The sequence below is a fragment of the Stegostoma tigrinum genome, chromosome X, assembly GCF_030684315.1.
Source record: "Stegostoma tigrinum isolate sSteTig4 chromosome X, sSteTig4.hap1, whole genome shotgun sequence".
Lineage (NCBI taxonomy): Eukaryota > Metazoa > Chordata > Chondrichthyes > Orectolobiformes > Stegostomatidae > Stegostoma > Stegostoma tigrinum.
Window position 1 is genome coordinate 13,737,456 of NC_081404.1, and position 24,365 is coordinate 13,761,820.

The 24,365-nt window shown below is 47.8% G+C and overlaps 2 protein-coding genes across 2 annotated transcripts; both read left to right on the forward strand.

Moving 5' to 3' along the window:
- The first annotated feature begins 312 nt into the window (after nt 1–312).
- LOC132207530 (keratin, type II cytoskeletal 8-like) lies at nt 313–4,300 on the forward strand. The gene is made up of 9 exons (XM_059643422.1): nt 313–873; nt 997–1,205; nt 1,574–1,634; nt 1,725–1,820; nt 1,955–2,119; nt 2,208–2,333; nt 2,663–2,883; nt 3,291–3,340; nt 3,840–4,300. Exons 1-9 carry the CDS (start codon nt 412–414, stop codon nt 3,995–3,997), a joined length of 1,548 nt encoding a protein of 515 aa, XP_059499405.1. The 5' UTR covers nt 313–411; the 3' UTR covers nt 3,998–4,300.
- An 11,893-nt stretch (nt 4,301–16,193) lies between these two features.
- Nucleotides 16,194–20,525, forward strand: LOC132207531 (keratin, type II cytoskeletal 8-like). The gene is made up of 9 exons (XM_059643433.1): nt 16,194–17,015; nt 17,139–17,347; nt 17,716–17,776; nt 17,867–17,962; nt 18,097–18,261; nt 18,350–18,475; nt 18,805–19,025; nt 19,433–19,482; nt 19,984–20,525. Exons 1-9 carry the CDS (start codon nt 16,209–16,211, stop codon nt 20,139–20,141), a joined length of 1,893 nt encoding a protein of 630 aa, XP_059499416.1. The 5' UTR covers nt 16,194–16,208; the 3' UTR covers nt 20,142–20,525.
- The last annotated feature ends 3,840 nt before the right edge of the window (nt 20,526–24,365 follow it).

The following is a 24,365-nucleotide window of genomic DNA, read 5'->3' on the forward strand; positions in this document are numbered from 1 at the left end:
AGAAGATGCGGTTGAAGCAGGGACTGCCCAGTTGAGAAAAGGCCTGAAACAGCTGACGATGTAAAATGGGGTGGTGGTTAGGAGGAGTGGGCGGTGTTGGAGAACCTTGGACTGATTGCAAGTGGCGAGCTAAGCAAAGAATCAGGTGTTGGCGCTCGGCAAAGGTGCAGGTCCCACCTCTCCTCCCCGGCCCAGGGGCACAGGGCGGCGGCTGGTTCCTCCCCTCTCCGGCTTGCTCCATTCTGGGCGGTTCCTTGTCAACAGACAGCCCCTTGGCCAACCCAGACTCACACGGACATAAAAGCAGCCGAGTCCGTCCTCAGCTCCACCGAGCCGTTCACGTTCTGACTGTGCTCTCTCTCTCTCTCTCTGTCTCTGCGAGTCTGTGTCTACGTCGTGAAAAACCTCGAAATGACATCGAAAATCATCAGCAGCACCACCAGCACCTCCCGCAGCAGCAGGAGCCGAGGGGGAGGCCCAATTGGCGGAGCAGCCGGGTTTTCCACTGGACTGATCCTGTCGGGAAGCGGAGGGGGTGTTCGGGGACCCAGGAGCTCCCAAAGTGTCATCCTGAGACCGACACAGTCCGTTTCAAGCGCCCGAATCTCCCGAGGCTCGGTGTTGGGCTCCAGCAGATATGGTGGCGGCGGTGGATCGAGCTTCAGCCGAATAAGTGTCGGTGCGGCTGGTTTAGGCTCAATGGGCTACCGGGGATATGGGGGAGGTATGTCTCAAGGGCTGATCCAGAGAACCGCTGCCCTGGACCTGAGCACCCCTTTGCCTCAAATCGATACCACCCAGCGGGCTATCCGAGTGGAGGAGAGCAAGCAGCTTCAGGGACTCAATAACCAGTTCGCGGACTTCGTTGGCAAGGTAATGTTCAGTGCTGTCCAGGCGGGTGGGTTTGTCAAATACGTCCTCCGTGTCGTTTTCTCTCGTGCCTTGTGGTGTCCGTCGCAACGTCTAACTATCTGTCTCTCCATCTCACCCCGCCAGGTTCGGTATTTGGAAAGGATCAATACTGAGCTGAATATCAAACTGAAACTTCTGCAGGATCAAGGCGAATACAAATCCAACATCGAGAGCATGTTCCAGGTCTACATTGACAATCTGAAGAAACAACTGGAGGCACTTGGCCAGGAGAAGCTGAGGTTCGAGGCAGACCTGGTCCAAATGCAAGCTCTGGTCGAGGACTATAAGGGCAAGTAAGTGAGCTGCAGCTGAGTTTAGTCACGGGTTGCTTCGGAGGCGGGTTCGTGTCCGAACCAAACAGAAATACCAGGGACAGAATGAGTTCGCTTTGCCAAACCGGTAGAATGACAGCTGACGGAATTGTCCGCAGCATTGCCATGTAGACCGAACCGAACTGCACAGGGCTGTGCCGCTTCTCGTCTGCGCGCTCGTTTGATTGAAGTGGGAGCACGGCTGATGCTTCCGACAACATCGTCTGACAGTGTGTGTCTTGTGTCGGAACCGAAAGGTAACGACTAGCGGAGACAGAGACAAAACAGGGACGGTGATAGGGATCAGGCTGAAAGACTGAGCATCGGTAAAACAATCTCTTTCGTTCCAGGTACGAAGATGAAATCAACAAGCGGACAGAAATGGAAAATGAGTTTGTCCTGGTCAAGAAGGTGACTTTTATAACGATGCGCGGTACAGATCCCCGTTTGCGGCGACTCTTGCTCACTTTTATCAATGCATTTCCTCCCTCTGCTCTTTAGGATGTTGATGACTCGTACATGAGCAAAGTGGAGCTGGAAGCTAAACTGGAAGGTCTGACAGATGAAATCGATTTCCTGCGGTCTATCTATGAAGAGGTAAACACGTGGCAATGCTCGGGCTGTTATCGTTTTCTGATCTGCTTTCCATTCGAGTCTCATGCAATGTAGCCCGAATGGTTTTCAATCACCTTGCAATCTTCATCCGCCTCCCCGCCCCCGCCCACATGTAGGAAATCCGGGAGCTGCAAGCCCAGATACAGAACACATGTGTCAATGTGCAATTGGAGGGCGGTCCGAAATTCGATGTCGAGGAGCTCCTCGCCAATGCCAGGAGGCAGTACGAAGCCTGCGCCCAGCAGAGCCGCGAGGAAGCGGAAACTTGGAAACAAACCAAGGTGAAGATTACGTGTCGCTGTCGCGTTCTTCTCCAGCGGGCTGCAAAGTGAACTGTGCGACTAACGTGTTCCCAATGTCTGTTTGCAGATGCAGGAACTGGCCATGGCGTCTGGACAATGTGGCGATGATCTCAATATGCTGAAGTCAGAGATTAAACAGTCGACAGATCAAATCCGGAAACTGAAAGCATCCATCGATGCCCTGAAAAAGGAGGTAGGCAAAGGTGTGAAAGCGAACAGGGTATGGGAAACGGTTGTAAATATCTGTACGTCTCTTTTACTCTCTCTGTCTTACCTCTCTGTCCGACATTATTATCGGGAAGGCAATAAGGGGATAGGATCAGCTCGGCTGGGTTCTTTTCTGACAACGTGGGGGGTCTGACTGCTGTCCTTTCCGATTGGAATCAGTGGCTGGCCAGTCACGCCGCCCTCCGCAAATCATTGCGCGGGGCGGGAGCGTTTTGCCTCGGTGTCGTTCTGAACACTGAGCTGACCCCAGTAAATACTGAAGAAACTGGCCGAATGAATATTTATGTTCCTCAGCGTCTGAAACTGGAAGATGCAATCCGAGAAGCAGAGGAACGCGGCGAGAATTCTCTGAAAGACTCTCGGATGAGGATTAGCGAACTGGAAGAGGCCATCTTGAGAGCCGGGCAAGAGCTTTCCAAACAAGCCAGGGAGTACGAACAGCTGGTGGGCATCAAGCTTGCACTGGACATTGAAATTGGGACCTACAAGAAAATGCTGGAGGGAGAGGAGGCAAGGTAAGATCAGGGCCAGTCGCTAATCGCAGCCATCACATTGAGTCCCGTGCTGGCAAATTGCAGTCCGTCCTTGCAGTTGACTGGGAGCTCTGGTCTCTGAGAATGGAATGGACTGCAGGCACTGGGAGTGACAATCACTTCATTATCTACATGTCCCGGGTAAAGGTCAGCTGTCCCGTTCCTCACGCTCCCATGGCCTGCTGGCCCCTGCTGCCTGTGACAGCAGCACCTAAAGACTGGGCACTTTGCCTGAGGCGAAGGAAGCTGACAGTGCCCTTTCAGAAGTGCATCCCAGCAGATGTCAGAGTCTCTGGGTGAGGGAGGAACTTGGGAAAACGGAGTGAAAGGGTGACTGTGATTTCCTGCAATTTCCTGCTGCGATCTGAGTGTGTTTCATTTCTCAACAGGATGGCAAGTGGGGTTAAAACCCTCAACATCCAGCAAGTACAGAGCCAAGGTAAGAGAATTTGCGGTCCAAGTGAAGTGTGATGATTCTTTCTGGTCAGGTTCTGCTCAGCTTCATTCCAATCAGCCATCATCATTTCCCACCTTCAACATCAGATGCTTGTATCATTTGGCCTTGTCAAATGATCGGTAATCACCAGCCCTTGCCAGCCTACTTCACATCCCTGATTGACATCACCCAACCAGCTTTCAGTTCATGAGGCTCCAATTCTAAGAATTCCGTCTGTCAGCATTTCCTTCATTCTCCTTCCCAGTCGCCTCCTTCAAGGGCTAGATTTTCCGCATGCTTTTTCTCATCGTCCTGATGGATTTATAGGGTTTCAAATTGTTTCTTGGAGAAAGCGGCTGCAAAACATCTAGGGCTGTCGTACTTTGCGAAAGATACAACACAAATTGAGTTACTTTATCATTTTGCAATTATACTTTCAATTGTAGCACCAAGATGACAAGAAAAGTTTTTTTTTCTCTCTCTCTCTGTGCCCCTTTGACAGGTGGTTTGCAACAAGGCTTGGGTTGGGGAGCTGGATCATCTTCCTATGAGACCTCACTGAGTTCAAGTGGCTCGTACGCGAGCAACAGAGCGACGGTGGGTGGACGAACCACGTATGAGGTGTCGAGCACAGGACTCAGTCAACAAGGGATCATTTGAAACCATCAGTGCCTCCCAGCCGTTCATTGTCAGAGGTTATACTTTCCCTCAGTACTGTTTTTAGAGCGGTGGTTGACATCTTTATATTCACTTCATGTCTGCTACTCGGAATGACTGCATTAACCTGTTCACGTTTCATACTTAAATGACATGAAGTCTACAGCGACATCTTCATCAGTTGACAAAATAAAGTAAACTTTGTGAAAGTTTGGGTTTGTGGGAAATGCAGTCAGGACGTTCACACTGTATTTGTTGGTATCTTTAAAATGGGAATTAAAGCAAAGCTTTCGCTGTTGAACTCTGTTTCACTTTGATGTGTAATTTTGTTCGTTGATTTACCTTATGGCATTGCTGTCCGGCTGAATAAACGTGTAAACTGCACAACTCGATTGCTTTTTGAGCAGCACAATGTTAAATGAATGAAAAGGACAATGCTCATCCATTGTTGTGTAATTCAAGAAGTGCCCACTCCAATATCGTTACATTTCGACAAGTATGATGACACGTAGAAAGACGTCTTTGTAGTTAGCATGTCGGCACAAATACCCCAACACTGAAAATAAGCTGTCAGCCTGAATGAAACTATTCAGTCCAACATCAGTGAAACCACTGTTGTGAATCTGACCAGATTCCCTCAAAATATTTTACCAACTTATCTAGACCTTCACTCGTTCTGATCAGAAATGTAAATATAATGTGTGTGTCCCAAATGAACTACGACTCATCAAACCACATGATGTTAAGCTCTACTTAAAATACAACCAAGGAAGGAAGCATTTGGAATAACAACTGTATTGGAAATCTTCATAGAAGAATAAATACAGTAATTATTACTTACTTCCTTATAGAGATTTATAAAATCATGAGGGGCATGGATCGGGTGAATACCCAAAGTTTTTTCCCTAGGGTGGGGGAAGTTCAAAACTTTAAGGTGAAAGGGGAAAGATATTGAAGGGGCCTCAGGGGAACGTCTTCACGCAGAGGGTGATGCGTGTTATGGAATGAGCTACCGGAAGAGGTGGTGGTGGCTGGAACAATTGCAACATTTAAAAGGCATTTGGATGGATATATGAATGAGGGGTGCTGGCAAATGGGACTAGATTAATTTAGCATATCTGGGCAGCATGCACATAGGGAAGGGGCCAAATCAAAATATGGAGCGGGAAGGGGAGATGAGGCACTCTAACCGCTGCTATGTCTACTTTTCTCTAAAGACACTAGAATATTGGTGAACACCTATCCAAGTACACCTAGGCATGAATGTAACTGCAGGCAGGAGTGATATGGACCAGTCAACAGTTGACAACGACAACAACAACGCTGGAAAAGCTCAGCAGGTCTGAAAAAGACAATGTTGACGTGAAGAATATTGAGATACAGGCTATTAGACTAGATGGGATTAAGGTTCACAAGGAGGAAGTGTTAGCAATTCTGGAATATGTGAAAATAGATAAGTCCCTGGGCCTGATGGGATGTATCCTAGGATTCTCTGGGAAGCTAGGGAGGAGATTGTAGAGCCAGAGAGATAGTAGGAACTGCCGATGTTGGAGAATCTGAGATAACACTGTGTGAAGCTGGATGAACACAGTGGACCAAGCAGCATCAGAGGAACTGGAAAGCTTGACATTTTGGGTCGGGACCCTTCTTCTGTTCACAATAATCCATACATGATCTGACCACAGCCTTATACAGCCTTAGCAAAACATCTCTGCTACTATATTCTGGCACTTGAAATGAATGCCAACATTGTATTTGCCTTCCTAACTGCCAACTGAACTTGCATGTTAACCGTTAGGGAATCCTGCACTAACACTCATAAATGACTTTATGCTTCAGATTTCCAATGCCTTTCCCCAATTTATGAAACAGTCTACTTTTATTTATTTTACCAAAGTGCATAGTATCACGTTTTCCCACATTGGATTCTATCTCCCACTTCTTTGCCCATTCTCTTAGTCTCTCCAGGACCTTTGCAGCCTGCCTTCTGCAACTGTATTCGGGTCACCTGCAAATTTAGCAACAGTGCCCTCAGCTGTTTTGTCCAAATCGTATATTGTGGATAGTTGTGATCCCTACAGGACTCCACTAGTCATCAGCTGAAAAAGATCCGTTTATCTTCACTCACTGCTTTCTGCCACTCACATTCTATCCATGCCAGTACCTTGCGCCAACACATGGGGCCTTATTTTATTTAGCAAGCTCCTGCATGGTACCTTGTCAAAAGCTTTCTGGAAATCCAAATAGATCACACCCCGGCTCTCTTTTGTCTAATTTGCTCCTCAAAGAATTCTAACAGAATTGTCAGGTGTGACTTCCCCTTAATGAAACCAAGCTGACTCAGCTGTATTTTCCCATGCACTTACAAGTACTCTGCAAACTCATCCTTAAGGGCGGCATGGTGGCTCAATGGTTCGCACTGAGCCTCGCAGCACCTGGGACCCAGGTTCAATTCCAGCCTCAGGTGACTGTCTGTGTGGAGTTTGCACGTTCTCCCCATGTCTGCATGGGTTTCTTCCGGGTGCTCTGGTTTCCTCCCACAGTCCAAAGGTGTGCAGGCTGGATGGATTGTCCATGCTAATTCCCGTAGTGTTCAGGGGTGTGTGGGTTATAGGGGGGATGGGTCTGGGTGGGATGCTTCAAGGGGCAGTGTGGACTTGTTGGGCCAAAGGGCCTGTTTCCACTCTGTAGGGAATCTAATCTAATAATGGATTCTAAAATCTTACAAATGACTGAAGTCAGGTTTTCCAGCCTGTAGTTTCCTGTCTTCTGCCTCAAAGAACAAAGAAAATTACAGGACAGGAACAGGCCCTTCAGTCTTCCAAGCCTGTGCCAATTTCCAGATCCTCCATCTAAACCTGTCACTTAATTTCCAAGAATCTGTATCCCTCTGCTCCCTGCCTCTACTAGCTCCGTTGGCAACGCATTCCAGGCACCTACCACCCTCTGAGGTAAGAACTTTCCACGCATATGTCCCTCAAACTTTTCCTCTCCCACCTTGAAATCGTGACCCTTAGTAATTGAGTCCTCCACTCTGGGAAAAAGCTTTTTCCTATCCACGCCTTGAATTGAATCTTCCAAAGTGCATCACCCCGCATTTGCCTGAATTGAACTCCATCTGCCATTTCTCCGCCCAACTCTCCAATCTATCCACATTGTGCTGCATTCTCCAACAGTCCCCTTCACTATCTGCTCCTCCACCAAACTTAATGCCGTCTGCCTCCCTCCCTTCTTAAACAGGAATGTTACATTAGCCATTTTCCAATCCTCTGGGACCCTTCCTGACTCCAGTGACCCCTGAAAAATCACCACCAATAGCTTTATAATCTCTTCAGCTGTCTCCTTCATCAGGACTCGGAGATGTAATACATTTGATCCAAGCAATTTATCCGCCTTCAGAAATTTCAACTTCTACAGCACCATTGCCTTCATGATGGCCACTACACTCACCTCTGCCCCTGATTTTCTTGAGGTTCTGGTATGCTGCTGGTATCTTCTACGGTGCAAACTGATACAAAATGGATAGAGCAGGGACAGGAACGGTTGTTGCAGGTTCCGGGATTTAGGTGTTTCAGTAAGAACAGAGAAGATGGTAAAAGGGTCGGAGGTGTGGCATTGTTGGTCAAGGGCAGTATTACAGTTGCAGAAAGGATGTTTGGGGACTCCTCAACTGAGGTAGTATGGGCTGAGGTTAGAAACAGGAAAGGAGAGGTCACCCTGTTGGAAGTTTTCTATAGGCCTCCGAATAGTTCCAGAGACGTAGAGGAAAGGATAGCAAAGATGATTCTCGATAGGAGTGAGAGAGACAGGGTAGTTGTCATGGGGGACTTCAACTTTCCAGATATTGACTGGGAACACTATAGTTCAAGTACTATAGATGGGTCAGTTTTTGTCCAGTGTGTGCAGGAGGGCTTCCTGACACAGTATGTAGATAGGCCAACAAGGGGCGAAGCCACATTAGATTTGGTACTGGGTAATGAGCCCGGCCAGGTGTTAGATTTGGAAGTAGGTGAGCACTTTGGTGATAGCGATCACAATTCTGTTATGTTTACTTTAGTGATGGAAAGGGATAGGTGTATACCACTGGACAAGAGTTATAGCTGGGGGAAAGGCAGTTACGATGCGTTTAGGCAAGATCTAGGGAGCATAGGATGGGGAAGGAAATTGCAGGGGATGGGCACATTGGAAATGTGGAGCTTCATCAAGGAAAAGCTCCTGTGTGTCCTAGGTAAGTATGTACCTGTCAGGCAGGGAGGATGCTGTAGAGTGCGGGAACTGTGGTTTACGAAGGAGGTGGAATCTCTGGTCAAGAGGAAGAAGAAGGCTTATGTTAGGATCAGATGTGAAGGCTCAGTTAGGGCACTTGAGGGCTACGAGGTAGCCAGGAAAGACCTAAAGAGAGAGCTCAGAAGAGCCAGGAGGAGACATGAGAAGTTGTTGGCAGATAGGATCAGGGTAAACCCTAAGGCTTTCTATAGGTATTTAAGGAATAAAAGAATGACGAAAGTAAGATTAGGCCCAATCAAGGATAGTAGTGGTAAGTTTTGTGTGGACTCAGATGAGATAGGGGAAGCGCTAAATGAATATTTTTCAACAGTATTCACTCTAGAAAACGACAATGTTGTCGAGGAGAATACTGAGATACAGGCTACTAGACTAGGTGGGATTGAGGTTCACAAGGAAGAGGTATTAGAATTCCTACAGAGGGTGAAGATAGATAAGTCCCCTGGGCCAGATGGGATTTATCCTCGGATCCTCTGGGAAGCCAGGGAGGAGATTGCCGAGCCTTTGGCATTGATCTTTAACTCGTCATTGTCTGCAGGAATAGTGCCAGATGACTGGAGGATAGCAAATGTGGTTCCCCAGTTCAAGAAGGGGAGTAGAGACAACCCTGGTAATTATAGACCAGTGAGCCTTACCTCAGTTGTTGGTAAAGTGTTGGAAAAGGTTATAAGGGATAGGATTTATGATCATCTAGAAAAGAATAAATTGATTAGGGATAGTCAGCACGGTTTTGTGAAGGGAAGATCGTTCCTCACAAACCTTATTGAGTTCTTTGAGAAGGTGACCAAACAGGTAGATGAAAGTAAACCAGTTCATGTGGCGTATATGGATTTCAGCAAGGTGTTCGATAAGGTTCCCCACAGTAGGCTATTGTACAAAATGCAGAGGAATGGAATTGTGGGAGATATAGCAATTTGGATCGGAAATTGGCTTGCTGAAATAAGACAGAGGGTGAGTTGATGGGAAATGTTCATCCTGGAGACCAGTTACTAGTGGTGTACCACAAGGGTCGGTGTTGGGTCCACTGCTGTTTGTCATTTTTATAAATGACCTGGATAAGGGTGTAGAAGAATGGGTTAGTAAATTTGCAGATGACACTAAGGTCGGTGGAGTTGTGGATAGTGACGAAGGATGCTGTAGGTTGCAGAGAGACATAGATAAGCTTCAGAGCTGGGCTGAGAGGTGGCAAATGGAGTTTAATGCAGACAAGTGTGAGGTGATGCACTTTGGTAGGAGTAACCAGAAGGCAAAGCACTGGGCTAATGCTAAGATTCTTAGTAGTGTAGATGAGCAGAGAGATCTCGGTGTCCATGTACACAGATCCTTGAAAGTTGCCACCCAGGTTGACAGGGCTGTTAAGGAGGCATACAGTGTTTTAGCTTTTATTAATAGAGGGATCGAGTACCGGAACCAAGAGGTTATGGTGAAGCTGTGCAAAACTCTGGTGCAGCCGCACTTGGAATATTGTGTACATTTCTGGTCACCGCATTGTAAGAAGGATGTGGAAGCTTTGGAAAGGGTGCAGAGGAGATTTACTAGGATGTTGCCTGGTATGGAGGGAAGGTCTTACGAGGATAGGCTGAGGGACTTCAGGCTGTTTTCATTAGAGAGAAGAAGGTTGAGAGGTGACTTAATTGAAACATCTAAAATAATCAGAGGGTTAGATAGGGTGGATAGGGAGAGTCTTTTTCCTCGGATGGTGATGGCGAGCACGAGGGGGCATAGCTTTAAATTGAGGGGTGAAAGATATAGGACAGATGTCAGAGGTAGTTTCTTTACTCAGAGAGTAGTAAGGGAATGGAATGCTTTGCCTGCAACAGTAGAAGATTCGCCAACTTTCGGTACATTTAAGTCGTCATTGGACAAGCATATGGACGTAAATGGAATAGTGTAGGTCAGATGGGCTTGAGATCGGTATGACAGGTCGGCACAACATCGAGGGCCGAAGGGCCTGTACTGTGCTGTAATGTTCTATGTTCCTGTGGCAATACAGAAGCATCCCATAAGCAACATCCATTGGTTAAAGGGAAAATTCAGACACAGATTCTCACACACATTTCTCCAGTCTAGGAGGGAAATATCACCCGGAGAAAATACAAAGAAAGTAGCGACCCGGAGACATTCACTCAAGCTCCCAACTCTGTTGAGACTCCAACAGCTTCTGATGCTGCATGAAAAAGTCCCGAAATCTATAGACAATAGACAATAGCTACTGGAATCGGCCATTCGGCACTTCGAGCCACCACCCCCATTCGTTATGATCACGGCTGATCATCCACAGTCAGTATCCTGTTCCTGCCTTCTCCCCATAACCCTGGATTCCACTGTCTTTAAGAGCTAATATCTATCTCTTTCTTCAAAGCATCCAGAGAGTTAGCCTCCACTGCCATCTTGGGCAGAGCATTCCATATATCCACCAGTCTCTGACTAAAGAAGTTTCTCCTCAACTCTGTTCTAAATGGCCTAGCCCTTATTTTTAAACTGTGTCCTCTGGTTCTGGACTCACCCGTCAGCGGAAACATGCTTCCTGCCTCCAAAGTCTCCAATCCCTGAATAAACTTATACGCCTCAATCAGATGCCCTCTCATCATTCTCAGCTCAAGTGTATACAAGCACAGTCGCTCCAATCTTTCAACATCCGATAGTCCCGCCATTCTGGGAATTGACCTCGTGAGCCTACACTGCACTCCCTCAATAGCAACAATGTCCTTCCTCAAATTTGGAGACCAAAACTGCACACAAAACTCCAGGTGCAGTCTCACCAGGGCCCTGTACAGCTGAAGAAGGACCTCTTTGCTCCGACACTCAATTCCTCTTGTTATGAAGGCCAGCATGTAATTAGCTTTCTTCACTGCCTGCTGTACCTGCATGCTTGCTTTCATTGGCTAATTGACAAGAACACCTAGGTCTCGTTGTACTTCCCCTTTACCGAAATTGACTCCATGGAGGTAGAAATCTGCCTTCCTGGTCTTGCCACCAAAGTGTATAACTGCACATTTATCCACATTAAACTGCATCTGCCATGCATCCGACCTCTCAACCAACTTGTCCAAGTCACCCTGTAGTCTCAAAACATCCTCCTCACATTTCACACTGCCACCCAACTTTGTGTCATCTGCAAATTTGCTAGTAATACTTTTAATGCCTTCATCTATATCATTAATATATATCGTAAACAGCTGCGGTCCCAGCACCGAATCTTGTGGTACCCAACTGGGCAATGCCTGCCATCCGAAAGGGTTGTGTTTATCACTACTCTTTGCTTCCTGTCAGCCAGCCAATTTTCAGTCCAACTCAGTATTTTGCCCCCAATACCATGTGCCCCAATTTTGTTCACCAATCTCCGATGTGGGACTTTATCAAAGGCTTTCTGAAAGTCCAGGTACACCACATCCACTGTTTCTCCCTTAACCATCTTCAGAGATAGATTCTCCAAAAAATCCAGAAGATTAGTCAAGCACGATTTCCCCTTCGTAAATCCATGCTGACTCTGACCGATTCTGTTCCTGCTATCCAAATGAATCGTAATTTCATCTTTTATAATTGACTCCAGCATCTTTCCCACCACTGATGTCAGGCTAACCGGTCTATCATTTCCTCTTTTCCCTCTCCCTCCTTTCTTGAAAAGTGCGACAACATTTGCCAGCCTCCCATTCACAGGAACTGATCCTGAATCTATAGACCCTTGGAACATAATTACCAACGAGTCCACAATTTCTGGAGCCACCTCCTGAAGTACCGTGGGATGCACACCATCAGGTCCCGGGGACTTATCGGCCTTCAGACCGAACAGTCTATCCAACACCTTTTCCTGCCTAAGAGAAATACCCTTCAGTTCGTCCATTACCCTAGGTCCTTCAGCCACTATTGCATCTGGGAGATTTCTTGTGTCTTCCCTAGTGAAGACAGATCTAAAGTACCTATTCAATTCTTCCTCCATTTCCTGGTTCCCCATGTTCAATTCACCCGTTTCTGACTTCAAGGGCCCAATTTTAGTCTGAACCATTTTTTTTTCTTTTCACATCGCTAAAAAAGCTTTTACTATCCTCCTTTATATTTTTGGCCAGTTTTCTTTCATAGCTCATTTTTTCACTGTTTATTGCCTTTTTACTTATCGGCTGTTGCTCTTTAAAAGCTTCCCAGTCCTCCCGCTTCCCACTCATCTTTGCTATGTTATACTTCTCTCTTATCTTTATGCAGTCCTTAACTTGACTCGTCAGCCATGAGCTGATCCTGCACCTTCTGCATGATATCCAGAAATACCTGCCACTGTTGTTCCACTGCCATCCGTGCGAGGGGATTGTACTATTGAACTTTGGCCAGCTCCTCCCATATAGCTGCATAGTTCCCTTCATTCAACTCAATGCTGACACATCCGGAACGGACCCCACCTCTTCAGGCTTTATTTTTTTCAAAATCCAAGACTTTATCACCTGTTTACTAAAAAGGGTCTTGATGAGCCAGCTCCAAACCTCTGCCTTACAATGTCTCCGAGAGCACACAGGACAAAATAACCTCTTCAAATGACAGCACACCATTCAGTACACCACCGCCGAAACCGCTCAGTTCACACTCACGGAAACTAATGAGTGCACCATCCTTGAAAGCACCCCGGCACCATCACTGAAACTGCGCAATACCCCAGTATTGATACATCCTGGCTGTCAATTAGCTGAGTCGGCTGGGCAGTTGTTTTGCGATGCAGATTGATGGCAGCAGCACGCGTCGAGCCCGTGCAGTGCCTGCGACCACCTTGCCGATCCTGCCTTCTCAAGCTTCCGTCTTGCCTGAGGCATGGTGACCCGCTGGTTAAGCTGACAACCAGTTTTCCCTCACTGTATTGCAGGCACTTTCCGCCCGAACTGTGTGAGCCGGCACTGCACGCACACCTAGTTTGAAGGCAAGACAGCAGAGTAACATTTCTGTCTTTTGCAATGATGTGTTCAATGATTGCAATTCTCTGGTTTTGCGAGACTGTGTCGAGGCACAGAAGCAAACATGTTGGTGCTGATAACACACATCCATATCCCGACATGATGTTGCATGGTGTGCATTGAGGAAGTGCTGCACCATGAGCAGACAAACGGAAGTCGCTGCTGCATGCAATATTCACAGATCTGCTGCACAGACATTAGTTTTGCGTCACAAGGATTTTTAGGGCTCCCGTTCCGTCTTTCGTGACATGGTCAAGGTGCTTCCGCTAAGTCGTTGGTTTGCGCTCAGTGGACAGATGGCCACCGGGTCAAAGCAGGATGAGTTTGCAGCTGCATGACACCTTCACTTTCTGGCTGTGTGTATAATGCTGTTCCCTTTTGAACAGTCTCACGTTGCCGCGATACGCAGCACCCTCCCTGACATGACCCAGCACCAACGGCAGCTGCTTTGGGCCTGGCCTCAAACATTTCCATTCCCATTGAGCACTTGTGCTTTTCAGCAAAATGGAAGCTACAAATGGCAGCTCTTTCAGACGTGCGTTCTGTGTGTCTAACTGAGTCTGCACCTGCCCACTTATCCCCCGAGCTGCAAGGATATCTGGTCAATAGGTCAGCATTTCCGGGGAACCGACACTTTCCCATTCACATCCAGCCTTCCGCGGATTATCGTCTCCCCACTGATATATTCAGCTGTCCCCCAGGGCCTTTTCACTTTTCTCATCACCATTATGTTCGTAGCCCTTTTCCCGCAGCACTGGCAACCGAATACCCGCCACCTAACCCTGACTTTCTGTGGATGGACACCTCACATTGACCGTGGTGCACCACTTCAGCTGCTTCGCTGTGCAGCCCTGATCAATGAGTGACCAGAACCCTGACTGATACTTCTGCAGCTCTGCTACTCTGTTCCTGTGTCTCGCTGGACTGATTGCAATGGATCCACGCGGCTGACCAGAGCCAACTCTCCAGGCTGCACTGCTATGGGCCACCGAACCGTCAGCACTCTGAGCGCCTCACACCTTGCCCAAGCCCCTGGACTGATATCATAGACAGCCCAGAACTTTACAAATCCCAAAGGCGTTATTCATGTCGCCAGATTGCACACCTTCCAATTATACCGTTTTGGTACTGCAACGCATTCTTTGCCTTGCATCACAGCGGCATCCACTAGCTCCCTCAGGCTTCATTCTGCCTTATTTATTTACTTTCATTGTAAATAATCAACACTGCTCTTCCCGATAAGCTCATTATAACACTGTAGTGAAGTTTTCTAATATTCACGAAGCCTTACAATCCCTGAAACATCTGTTCAATTTAAACAGTGGTGAACAAAATACTCAACGTCCCCATTTGACTGGAATGTCGCCATTTATTTAACCATGTGTTTGGGGGTTTGGTGGTTGTACAATGTGGTGGGTGTAATGGTGCACAGCGCTCAATTCCCATGGGCTCTCTGCCCGCTCTCACGCAATCTTCCATTGCTAATTTTCATGAGACTGCCCAAGTCAGAAAAGCAGCTCGTCGCTCTCTCCAAACTCCGTCATTCACCAAACTCCAAGGTCCAGATCGTGTTGCAAGTTGCACTCAGTGACCAGCTGCCTTCCAATCTCATTGATTTCCAGAAACTGCGACTAAGATCATTCGTGGGTGGGAGCCTGAGACTTGCTTGCTGGTCTGGCCATATCCAAGATTCAGACGCGACCAGAAAAGCTGCAAACTGATCATAGAACATAAAACATAGAACATTACAGCACAGTACAGGCCCTTCGGACCTCGATGTTGTGCAGACCTGTCATACCGATCTTCAGCCCATCTAACCGACACTATTCCATGTACGTCCATATGCTTGTCCAATGACGACTTAAATGTACCTAAAGTTGGCGAATCTACTGCCGTTGCCAGCAAAGCGTTCCTTTCCCTTACTACTCTCTGAGTAAACAATCTACCTCTGACATCTGTCCCATATCTTTCACCCCTCAATTTCAAGCTCTGACCCCTCGTGCTCGCCGTCACCATCCTAGGAAAAAGGCTCTCCCTATCCACCCTATCTAACTCTCTGATTAGTTTATATGTTTGAATTAAGTCACCTCTCAACCGTCTTCTCTCTGATGAAAACAGCCTCAAGTCCCTCAGCCTTACCTCGTAAGACCTTCCCTCCATACCAGGCAACATCCTAGTAAATCTCCTCTGCACCCTTTCCAGAGCTTCCACCTCCTTCTTACAATGCGGTGACCAGAACTGTTCACAAACTGCACTGTAAAGTTCGTTGTGTATATTCAGACGCTGTGACACGACTGTGCAGCAAGTAGGACTGCAACTCAGGCCTCCTTACTCAGAGCTAGGGACATTCCCACCACATCACCAAAGCGCTGAACTTTCCATTTGATGCTGCTTGTGGAAGAGAAGGCGCTGGAGATCCTGTGAATTCACCCGTTTCACCAGTTGGTGGAGCCTCTGGAACACAGTCCTCGGGAACTGCGCGACTGTGCAAAGGGGATCGTTCCAAGCGCCTCTCACACACTTCTTGCTCGCTGCATCCTGTCACCCGCACCCCCCAACAAGCACCAAACCAACTCAGCGCTCGAACGCTGTCAGCAAGGCACTTAACAACTTCGAATCATACGTTCAACATCAGAAACACGATCCAAGAGGCAGATTTTTATGTTCAAAATGTATTCGAAGAAAGGCACGCACTATTTGGGAGGAGACAGTGGCGAATGTGCAAAGAGGGCAGCGGTGGAGGAATGCCCAGAATGTCTGAGGGTTGAAGGGAGCCCAAACAGGGAGAAAGAAAAGTGGGTTCGGGACCAGAAGGAGTGTCCGAACATGGAGGGGTGCGCGGGTCGACCGGGATTTGCGAAATCCCGGCTATGAAGTGAATGGGGAAAGCTGGATGTGGGTAATGGGTTGGCAAAGGGGTGACCATTCAGGAGAAGATGCGGTTGAAGCAGGGACTGCCCAGTTGAGAAAAGGCCTGAAACAGCTGACGATGTAAAATGGGGTGGTGGTTAGGAGGAGTGGGCGGTGTTGGAGAACCTTGGACTGATTGCAAGTGGCGAGCTAAGCAAAGAATCAGGTGTTGGCGCTCGGCAAAGGTGCAGGTCCCACCTCTCCTCCCCGGCCCAGGGGCACAGGGCGGCGGCTGGTTCCTCCCCTCTCCGGCTTGCTCCATTCTGGGCGGTTCCTTGTCAACAGACAGCCCCTTGGCCAACCCAGACTCACACGGACATAAAAGCAGCCGAGTCCGTCCTCAGCTCCACCGAGCCGTTCACTTTCTGACTGTGCTCTCTCTCTCTCTCTCTCTGCGAGTCTGTGTCTACGTCGTGAAAAACCTCGAAATGACATCGAAAATCATCAGCAGCACCACCAGCAGCACCTCCCGCAGCAGCAGGAGCCGAGGGGGAGGCCCAATTGGCGGAGCAGCCGGGTTTTCCACTGGACTGATCCTGTCGGGAAGCGGAGGGGGTGTTCGGGGACCCAGGAGCTCCCAAAGTGTCATCCTGAGACCGACACAGTCCGTTTCAAGCGCCCGAATCTCCCGAGGCTCGGTGTTGGGCTCCAGCAGATATGGTGGCGGCGGTGGATCGAGCTTCAGCCGAATAAGTGTCGGTGCGGCTGGTTTAGGCTCAATGGGCTACCGGGGATATGGGGGTGGTATGTCTCAAGGGCTGATCCAGAGAACCGCTGCCCTGGACCTGAGCACCCCTTTGCCTCAAATCGATACCACCCAGCGGGCTATCCGAGTGGAGGAGAGCAAGCAGCTTCAGGGACTCAATAACCAGTTCGCGGACTTCGTTGGCAAGGTAATGTTCAGTGCTGCCCAGGCGGGTGGGTTTGTCAAATGCGTCCTCCGTGTCGTTTTCTCTCGTGCCTTGTGGTGTCCGTCGCAACGTCTAACTATCTGTCTCTCCATCTCACCCCGCCAGGTTCGGTATTTGGAAAGGATCAATACTGAGCTGAATATCAAACTGAAACTTCTGCAGGATCAAGGCGAATACAAATCCAACATCGAGAGCATGTTCCAGGTCTACATTGACAATCTGAAGAAACAACTGGAGGCACTTGGCCAGGAGAAGCTGAGGTTCGAGGCAGACCTGGTCCAAATGCAAGCTCTGGTCGAGGACTATAAGTGCAAGTAAGTGAGCTGCAGCTGAGTTTAGTCACGGGTTGCTTCGGAGGCGGGTTCGTGTCCGAACCAAACAGAAATACCAGGGACAGAATGAGTTCGCTTTGCCAAACCGGTAGAATGACAGCTGACGGAATTGTCCGCAGCATTGCCATGTAGACCGAACCGAACTGCACAGGGCTGTGCCGCTTCTCGTCTGCGCGCTCGTTTGATTGAAGTGGGAGCACGACTGATGCTTCCGACAACATCGTCTGACAGTGTGTGTCTTGTGTCGGGACGGAAAGGTAACGACGAGCGGAGACAGAGACAAAACAGGGACGGTGATAGGGATCAGGCTGAAAGACTGAGCATCGGTAAAACAATCTCTTTCGTTCCAGGTACGAAGATGAAATCAACAAGCGGACGGAAATGGAAAATGAGTTTGTCCTGGTCAAGAAGGTGACTTTTATAACGATGCGCGGTACAGATCTCCGTTTGCGGCGACTTTTGCTCACTTTCATCAATGCATTCCCTCCCTCTGCTCTTTAGGATGTTGATGACTCGTACATGAGCAAAGTGGAGCTGGAAGCTAAACTGGAAGGTCTGACAGATGAAATCGATTTCCTGCGGTCTATCTATGAAGAGGTAAACACGTGGCAATGGTCGGGCTGTTATCGTTTTCTGATCTGCTTTCCATTCGAGTCTCATGCAATGTAGCCCGAATGGTTTTCAATCACCTTGCAATCTTCATCCGCCTCCCCGCCCCCGCCCACATGTAGGAAATCCGGGAGCTGCAAGCCCAGATACAGAACACATGTGTCAATGTGCAATTGGAGGGCGGTCCGAAATTCGATGTCGAGGAGCTCCTCGCCAATGCCAGGAGGCAGTACGAAGCCTGCGCCCAGCAGAGCCGTGAGGAAGCGGAAACTTGGAAACAAACCAAGGTGAAGATTACGTGTCGCTGTCGCGTTCTTATCCAGCGGGCTGCAAAGTGAACTGTGGGACTAACGTGTTCCCAATGTCTGTTTGCAGATGCAGGAACTGGCCATGGCGTCTGGACAATGTGGCGATGATCTCAATATGCTGAAGTCAGAGATTAAACAGTCGACAGATCAAATCCGGAAACTGAAAGCATCCATCGATGCCCTGAAAAAGGAGGTAGGCAAAGGTGTGAAAGCGAACAGGGGGTGGGAAACGGTTGTAAATATCTGTACGTCTCTTTTACTCTCTCTGTCTTACCTCTCTGTCCGACATTATTATCGGGAAGGCAATAAGGGGATAGGATCAGCTCAGCTGGGTTCTTTTCTGAACGCGTGGGGGGTCTGACTGCTGTCCTTTCCGATTGGAATCAGTGGCTGGCCAGTCACGCCGCCCTCCGCAAATCATTGCGCGGGGCGGGAGCGTTTTGCCTCGGTGTCGTTCTGAACACTGAGCTGACCCCAGTAAATACTGAAGAAACTGGCCGAATGAATATTTATGTTCCTCAGCGTCTGAAACTGGAAGATGCAATCCGAGAAGCAGAGGAACGCGGCGAGAATTCTCTGAAAGACTCTCGGATGAGGATTAGCGAACTGGAAGAGGCCATCTTGAGAGCCGGGCAAGAGCTTTCCAAACAAGCCAGGGAGTACGAACAGCTGGTGGGCATCAAGCTTGCACTGGACATTGAAATTGGGACCTACAAGAAAATGCTGGAGGGAGAGGAGGCAAGGTAAGATCAGGGCCAGTCGCTAATCGCAGCCATCACATTGAGTCCCGTGCTGGCAAATTGCAGTCCGTCCTTGCAGTTGACTGGGAGCTCTGGTCTCTGAGAATGGAATGGACTGCAGGCACTGGGAGTGACAATCACTTCATTATCTACATGTCCCGGGTAAAGGTCAGCTGTCCCGTTCCTCACGCTCCCATGGCCTGCTGGCCCCTGCTGCCTGTGACAGCAGCACCTAAAGACTGGGCACTTTGCCTGAGGCGAAGGAAGCTGACAGTGCCCTTTCAGAAGTGCATCCCAGCAGATGTCAGAGTCTCTGGGTGAGGGAGGAACTTGGGAAAACGGAGTGAAAGGGTGACTGTGATTTCCTGCAATTTCCTGCTGCGATCTGAGTGTGTTTCATTTCTCAACAGGATGGCAAGTGGGGTTAAAACCCTCAACATCCAGCAAGTCCAGAGCCAAGGTAAGAGAATTTGCGGTCCAAGTGAAGTGTGATGATTCTTTCTGGTCAGGTTCTGCTCAGCTTCATTCCAATCAGCCATCATCATTTCCCACCTTCAACATCAGATGCTTGTATCATTTGGCCTTGTAAATTGATCGGTAATCACCAGCCCTTGCCAGCCTACTTCACATCCCTGATTGACATCACCCAACCAGCTTTCAGTTCATGAGGCTCCAATTCTCGGAATTCCTTCTGTCAGCATTTCCTTCATTCTCCTTCCCAGTCGCCTCCTTCAAGGGCTAGATTTTCCGCATGCTTTTTCTCATCGTCCTGATGGATTTATAGGGTTTCAAATTGTTTCTTGGAGAAAGCGGCTGCAAAACATCTTGGGCTGTCGTACTTTGCGAAAGATACAACACAAATTGAGTTACTTTATCATTTTGCAATTATACTTTCAATTGTAGCACCAAGATTACAAGAAAAGTTTTTTTTTCTCTCTCTCTCTCTGTGCCCCTTTGACAGGTGGTTTGCAACAAGGCTTGGGTTGGGGAGCTGGATCATCTTCCTATGAGACCTCACTGAGTTCAAGTGGCTCTTACGCGAGCAACAGAGCGACGGTGGGTGGACGAACCACGTATGAGGTGTCGAGCACAGGACTCAGTCAACAAGGGATCATTTGAAACCATCAGTGCCTCCCAGCCGTTCATTGTCAGAGGTTATACTTTCCCTCAGTACTGTTTTTAGAGCGGCGGTTGACATCTTTATATTCACTTCATGTCTGCTACTCGGAATGACTGCATTAACCTGTTCACGTTTCATACTTAAATGACATGAAGTCTACAGCGACATCTTCATCAGTTTACAAAATAAAGTAAACTTTGTGAAAGTTTGGGTTTGTGGGAAATGCAGTCAGGACGTTCACACTGTATTTGTTGGTATCTTTAAAATGGGAATTAAAGCAAAGCTTTCGCTGTTGAACTCTGTTTCACTTTGATGTGTAATTTTGTTCGTTGATTTACCTTATGGCATTGCTGTCCGGCTGAATAAACGTGTAAACTGCACAACTCGATTGCTTTTTGAGCAGCACAATGTTAAATGAATGAAAAGGACAATGCTCATCCATTGTTGTGTAATTCAAGAAGTGCCCACTCCAATATCGTTACATTTCGACAAGTATGATGACACGTAGAAAGACGTCTTTGTAGTTAGCATGTCGGCACAAATACCCCAACACTGAAAATAAGCTGTCAGCCATGAATGAAACTATTCAGTCCAACGTCAGTGAAACCACTGTTGTGAATCTGACCAGATTCCCTCAAAATATTTTACCAACTTATCTAGACCTTCACTCGTTCTGATCAGAAATGTAAATATAATGTGTGTGTCCCAAATGAACTACGACTCATCAAACCACATGATGTTAAGCTCTACTTAAAATACAACCAAGGAAGGAAGCATTTGGAATAACAACTGTATTGGAAATCTTCATAGAAGGATAAATACAGTAATTATTACTTACTTCCTGTGCCAATACAGAAGCATCCCATAAGCAACATCCATTGGGTAAAGGGAAAATTCAGGCACAGATTCTCACACACATTTCTCCAGTCTAGGAGGGAAATATCACCCGGAGAAAATACAAAGAAAGTAGCGATCCGGAGACATTCACCCAAGCTCCCAACTCTGTTGAGACTCCAACAGCTTCTGATGCTGCATGAAAAAGTCCCGAAATCTATAGACAATAGACAATAGCTACTGGAATCGGCCATTCGGCCCTTCGAGCCAGCACCCCCATTCGTTATGATCATGGCTGATCATCCACAGTCAGTATCCTGTTCCTGCCTTCTCCCCATAACCCTGGATTCCACTGTCTTTAAGAGCTAATATCTATCTCTTTCTTCAAAGCATCCAGAGAGTTGGCCTCCACTGCCATCTTGGGCAGAGCATTCCATATATCCACCACTCTCTGGATAAAGAAGTTTCTCCTCAACTCTGTTCTAAATGGCCTAGCCCTTATTTTTAAACTGTGTCCTCTGGTTCTGGACTCACCCGTCAGCGGAAACATGCTTCCTGCCTCCAAAGTCTCCAATCCCTGAATAAACTGATACGCCTCAATCAGATCCCCTCTCATCATTCTCAGCTCAAGTGTATACAAGCCCAGTCGCTCCAATCTTTCAACATCCGATAGTCCCGCCATTCTGGGAATTGACCTCGTGAGCCTACACTGCACTCCCTCAATAGCAACAATGTCCTTCCTCAAATTTGGAGACCAAAACTGCACACAAAACTCCAGGTGCAGTCTCACCAGGGCCCTGTACAGCTGAAGAAGGACCTCTTTGCTCCGATACTCAATTCCTCTTGTTATGAAGGCCAGCATGTAATTAGCTTTCTTCACTGCCTGCTGTACCTGCATGCTTGCTTTCATTGGCTAATTGACAAGAACACCTAGGTCTCGTTGTACTTCCCCTTTACCCAAATTGACTCCATGGAGGTAGTAATCTGCCTTCCTGTTCTTGCCACCAAAGTGTATAACTGCACATTTATCCAAATTAAACTGCATCTGCCATGCATCCGTCCACTCAACCAGCTTGTCCAAGTCACCCTGTATTCTCAAAACATCCTCCTCACATTTCACACTGCCACCCAACTTTGTGTCATCTGCAAATTTGCTAATATTACTTTTAATGCCTTCATCTATATCATTAATATATATCGTAAACAGCTGCCGTCCCAGCACCGAATCTTGTCGGTCCCCACTGGGCAATGCCTGCCATTCCGAAAGGGACCTGTTTATCACTACACTTTGCTTCCTGTCAGCCAGCCAATTTTCAGTCCAACTCAGTATTTTGCCCCCAATACCATGTGCCCTAATTTTGTTCACCAATCTCCGATGTGGGACTTTATCAAAGGCTTTCTGAAAGTCCAGGTACACCACATCCACTGTTTCTCCCTTAACCATCTTCAGAGATACATTCTCCAAAAATTGCAGAAGATTAGTCAAGCACGATTTCCCCTTCGTAAATCCATGCTGACTCTGACCTATTGTGTTCCTGCTATCCAAATGAATCGTAATTTCATCTTTTATAATTGACTCCAGCATCTATCCTACCACTGACGTCAGCCTATCCGGTCTATCATTTCCTCTTTTCCCTCTCCCTCCTTTCTTGAAAAGTGCGACAACATTTGCCAGCCTCCAATTCACAGGAACTGATCCTGAATCTATAGAACCTTGGAACATAATTACCAACGAGTCCACAATTTCTAGAGCCACCTCCTGAAGTAGCGTGGGATGCACACCATCAGGTCCCGGGGACTTATCGGCCTTTAGACCGAACAGTCTATCCAACACCTTTTCCTGCCTCTGAGAAATACCCTTCAGTTCGTCCATTACCCGAGGTCCTTCAGCCGCTATTGCATCTGGGAGATTTCTTGTGTCTTCCCTAGTGAAGACAGATCTAAAGTACCTATTCAACTCTTGCTCCATTTCCTTGTTCCCCATTATCAATTCACCCGTTTCTGACTTCAAGGGCCCACTTTTAGTCTGAACCATTTTTTTTTCTTTTCACATCGCCAAAAAAGCTTTTTCTATCCTCCTTTATATTTTTGGCCAGTTTTCTTTCATAGCTCATTTTTTCTCTGTTTATTGCCTTTTTACTTATCGGCTGTTGCTCTTTAAAAGCTTCCCAGTCCTCCCGCTTCCCACTCATCTTTGCCATGTTATACTTCTCTCTTATCTTTATGCAGTCCTTAACTTGACTCGTCAGCCATGAGCTGATCCTGCACCTTCTGCATTATATCCAGAAATACCTGCCACTGTTGTTCCACTGCCATCCGTGCGAGGGGATTGTACTATTGAACTGTGGCCAGCTCCTCCCATATAGCTGCATAGTTCCCTTCATTCAACTGCAATGCTGACACATCCGGAACGGACCCCACCTCTTCAGGCTTTATTTTTTTCAAAATCCAAGACTTTATCACCTGTTTACTAAAAAGGGTCTTGATGAGCCAGCTCCAAACCTCTGCGTTACAATGTCTCCGAGAGCCCACAGGACAAAATAACCTCTTCAAATGACAGCACACCATTCAGTACACCACCGCCGAAACCGCTCAGTTCACACTCACGGAAACTAATGAGTGCACCATCCTTGAAAGCACCCCGGCACCATCACTGAAACTGCGCAATACCCCAGTATTGAAACATCCTGGCTGTCAATTTGCTGAGTCGGTTGGGCAGTTGTTTTGCGATGCAGAGTGATGGCAGCAGCACGCGTCGAGCCCGTGCAGTGCCTGCGACCATCTTGCCGATCCTGCCTTCTCAAGCTTCCGTCTTGCCTGAGGCATGGTGACCCGCTGGTTAAGCTGACAACCAGTTTTCCCTCACTGTATTGCAGGCACTTTCCGCCCGAACTGTGTGAGCCGGCGCTACACGCAGACCCAGATTGAAGGCAAGACAGCAGAGTAACATTTTGAGGGCACATTGGCGCACACCTGTTTGTCAATATTTCTGTCTTTTGCAATTATGTGTTCAATGATTGCAATTCTCTGGTTTTGCGAGACTGTGTCGAGGCACAGAAGCAAGCATGTTGGTGCTGATAGCACACATCCATATCCCGACATGATGTTGCATGGTGTGCATTGAGGAAGTGCTGCACCATGAGCAGACAAACGGAAGTCGCTGCTGCATGCAATATTCACAGATCTGCTGCACAGACATTAGTTTTGCGTCACAAGGATTTTTAGGGCTCCCGTTCCGTCTTTCGTGACATGGTCAAGGTGCTTCCGCTAAGTCGTTGGTTTGCGCTCAGTGGACAGATGGCCACCGGGTCAAAGCTGGATGAGTTTGCAGCTGCATGACACCTTCACTTTCTGGCTGTGTGTATAATGCTGTTCCCTTTTGAACAGTC

Coding starts and splice junctions, on each gene's coding strand:
- LOC132207530 (XM_059643422.1), top strand. CDS start 412: ATGACATCGAAAATCATCAGCAGCACCACCAGCACCTCCCGCAGCAGC. Junction 1,206..1,573: donor GTCGAGGACTATAAGGGCAA/GTAAGTGAGCTG, acceptor CTTTCGTTCCAG/GTACGAAGATGAAATCAACA. Junction 3,341..3,839: donor CCAGCAAGTACAGAGCCAAG/GTAAGAGAATTT, acceptor CCCCTTTGACAG/GTGGTTTGCAACAAGGCTTG.
- LOC132207531 (XM_059643433.1), top strand. CDS start 16,209: ATGGGGTGGTGGTTAGGAGGAGTGGGCGGTGTTGGAGAACCTTGGACT. Junction 17,348..17,715: donor GTCGAGGACTATAAGTGCAA/GTAAGTGAGCTG, acceptor CTTTCGTTCCAG/GTACGAAGATGAAATCAACA. Junction 19,026..19,432: donor CTGGAGGGAGAGGAGGCAAG/GTAAGATCAGGG, acceptor ATTTCTCAACAG/GATGGCAAGTGGGGTTAAAA.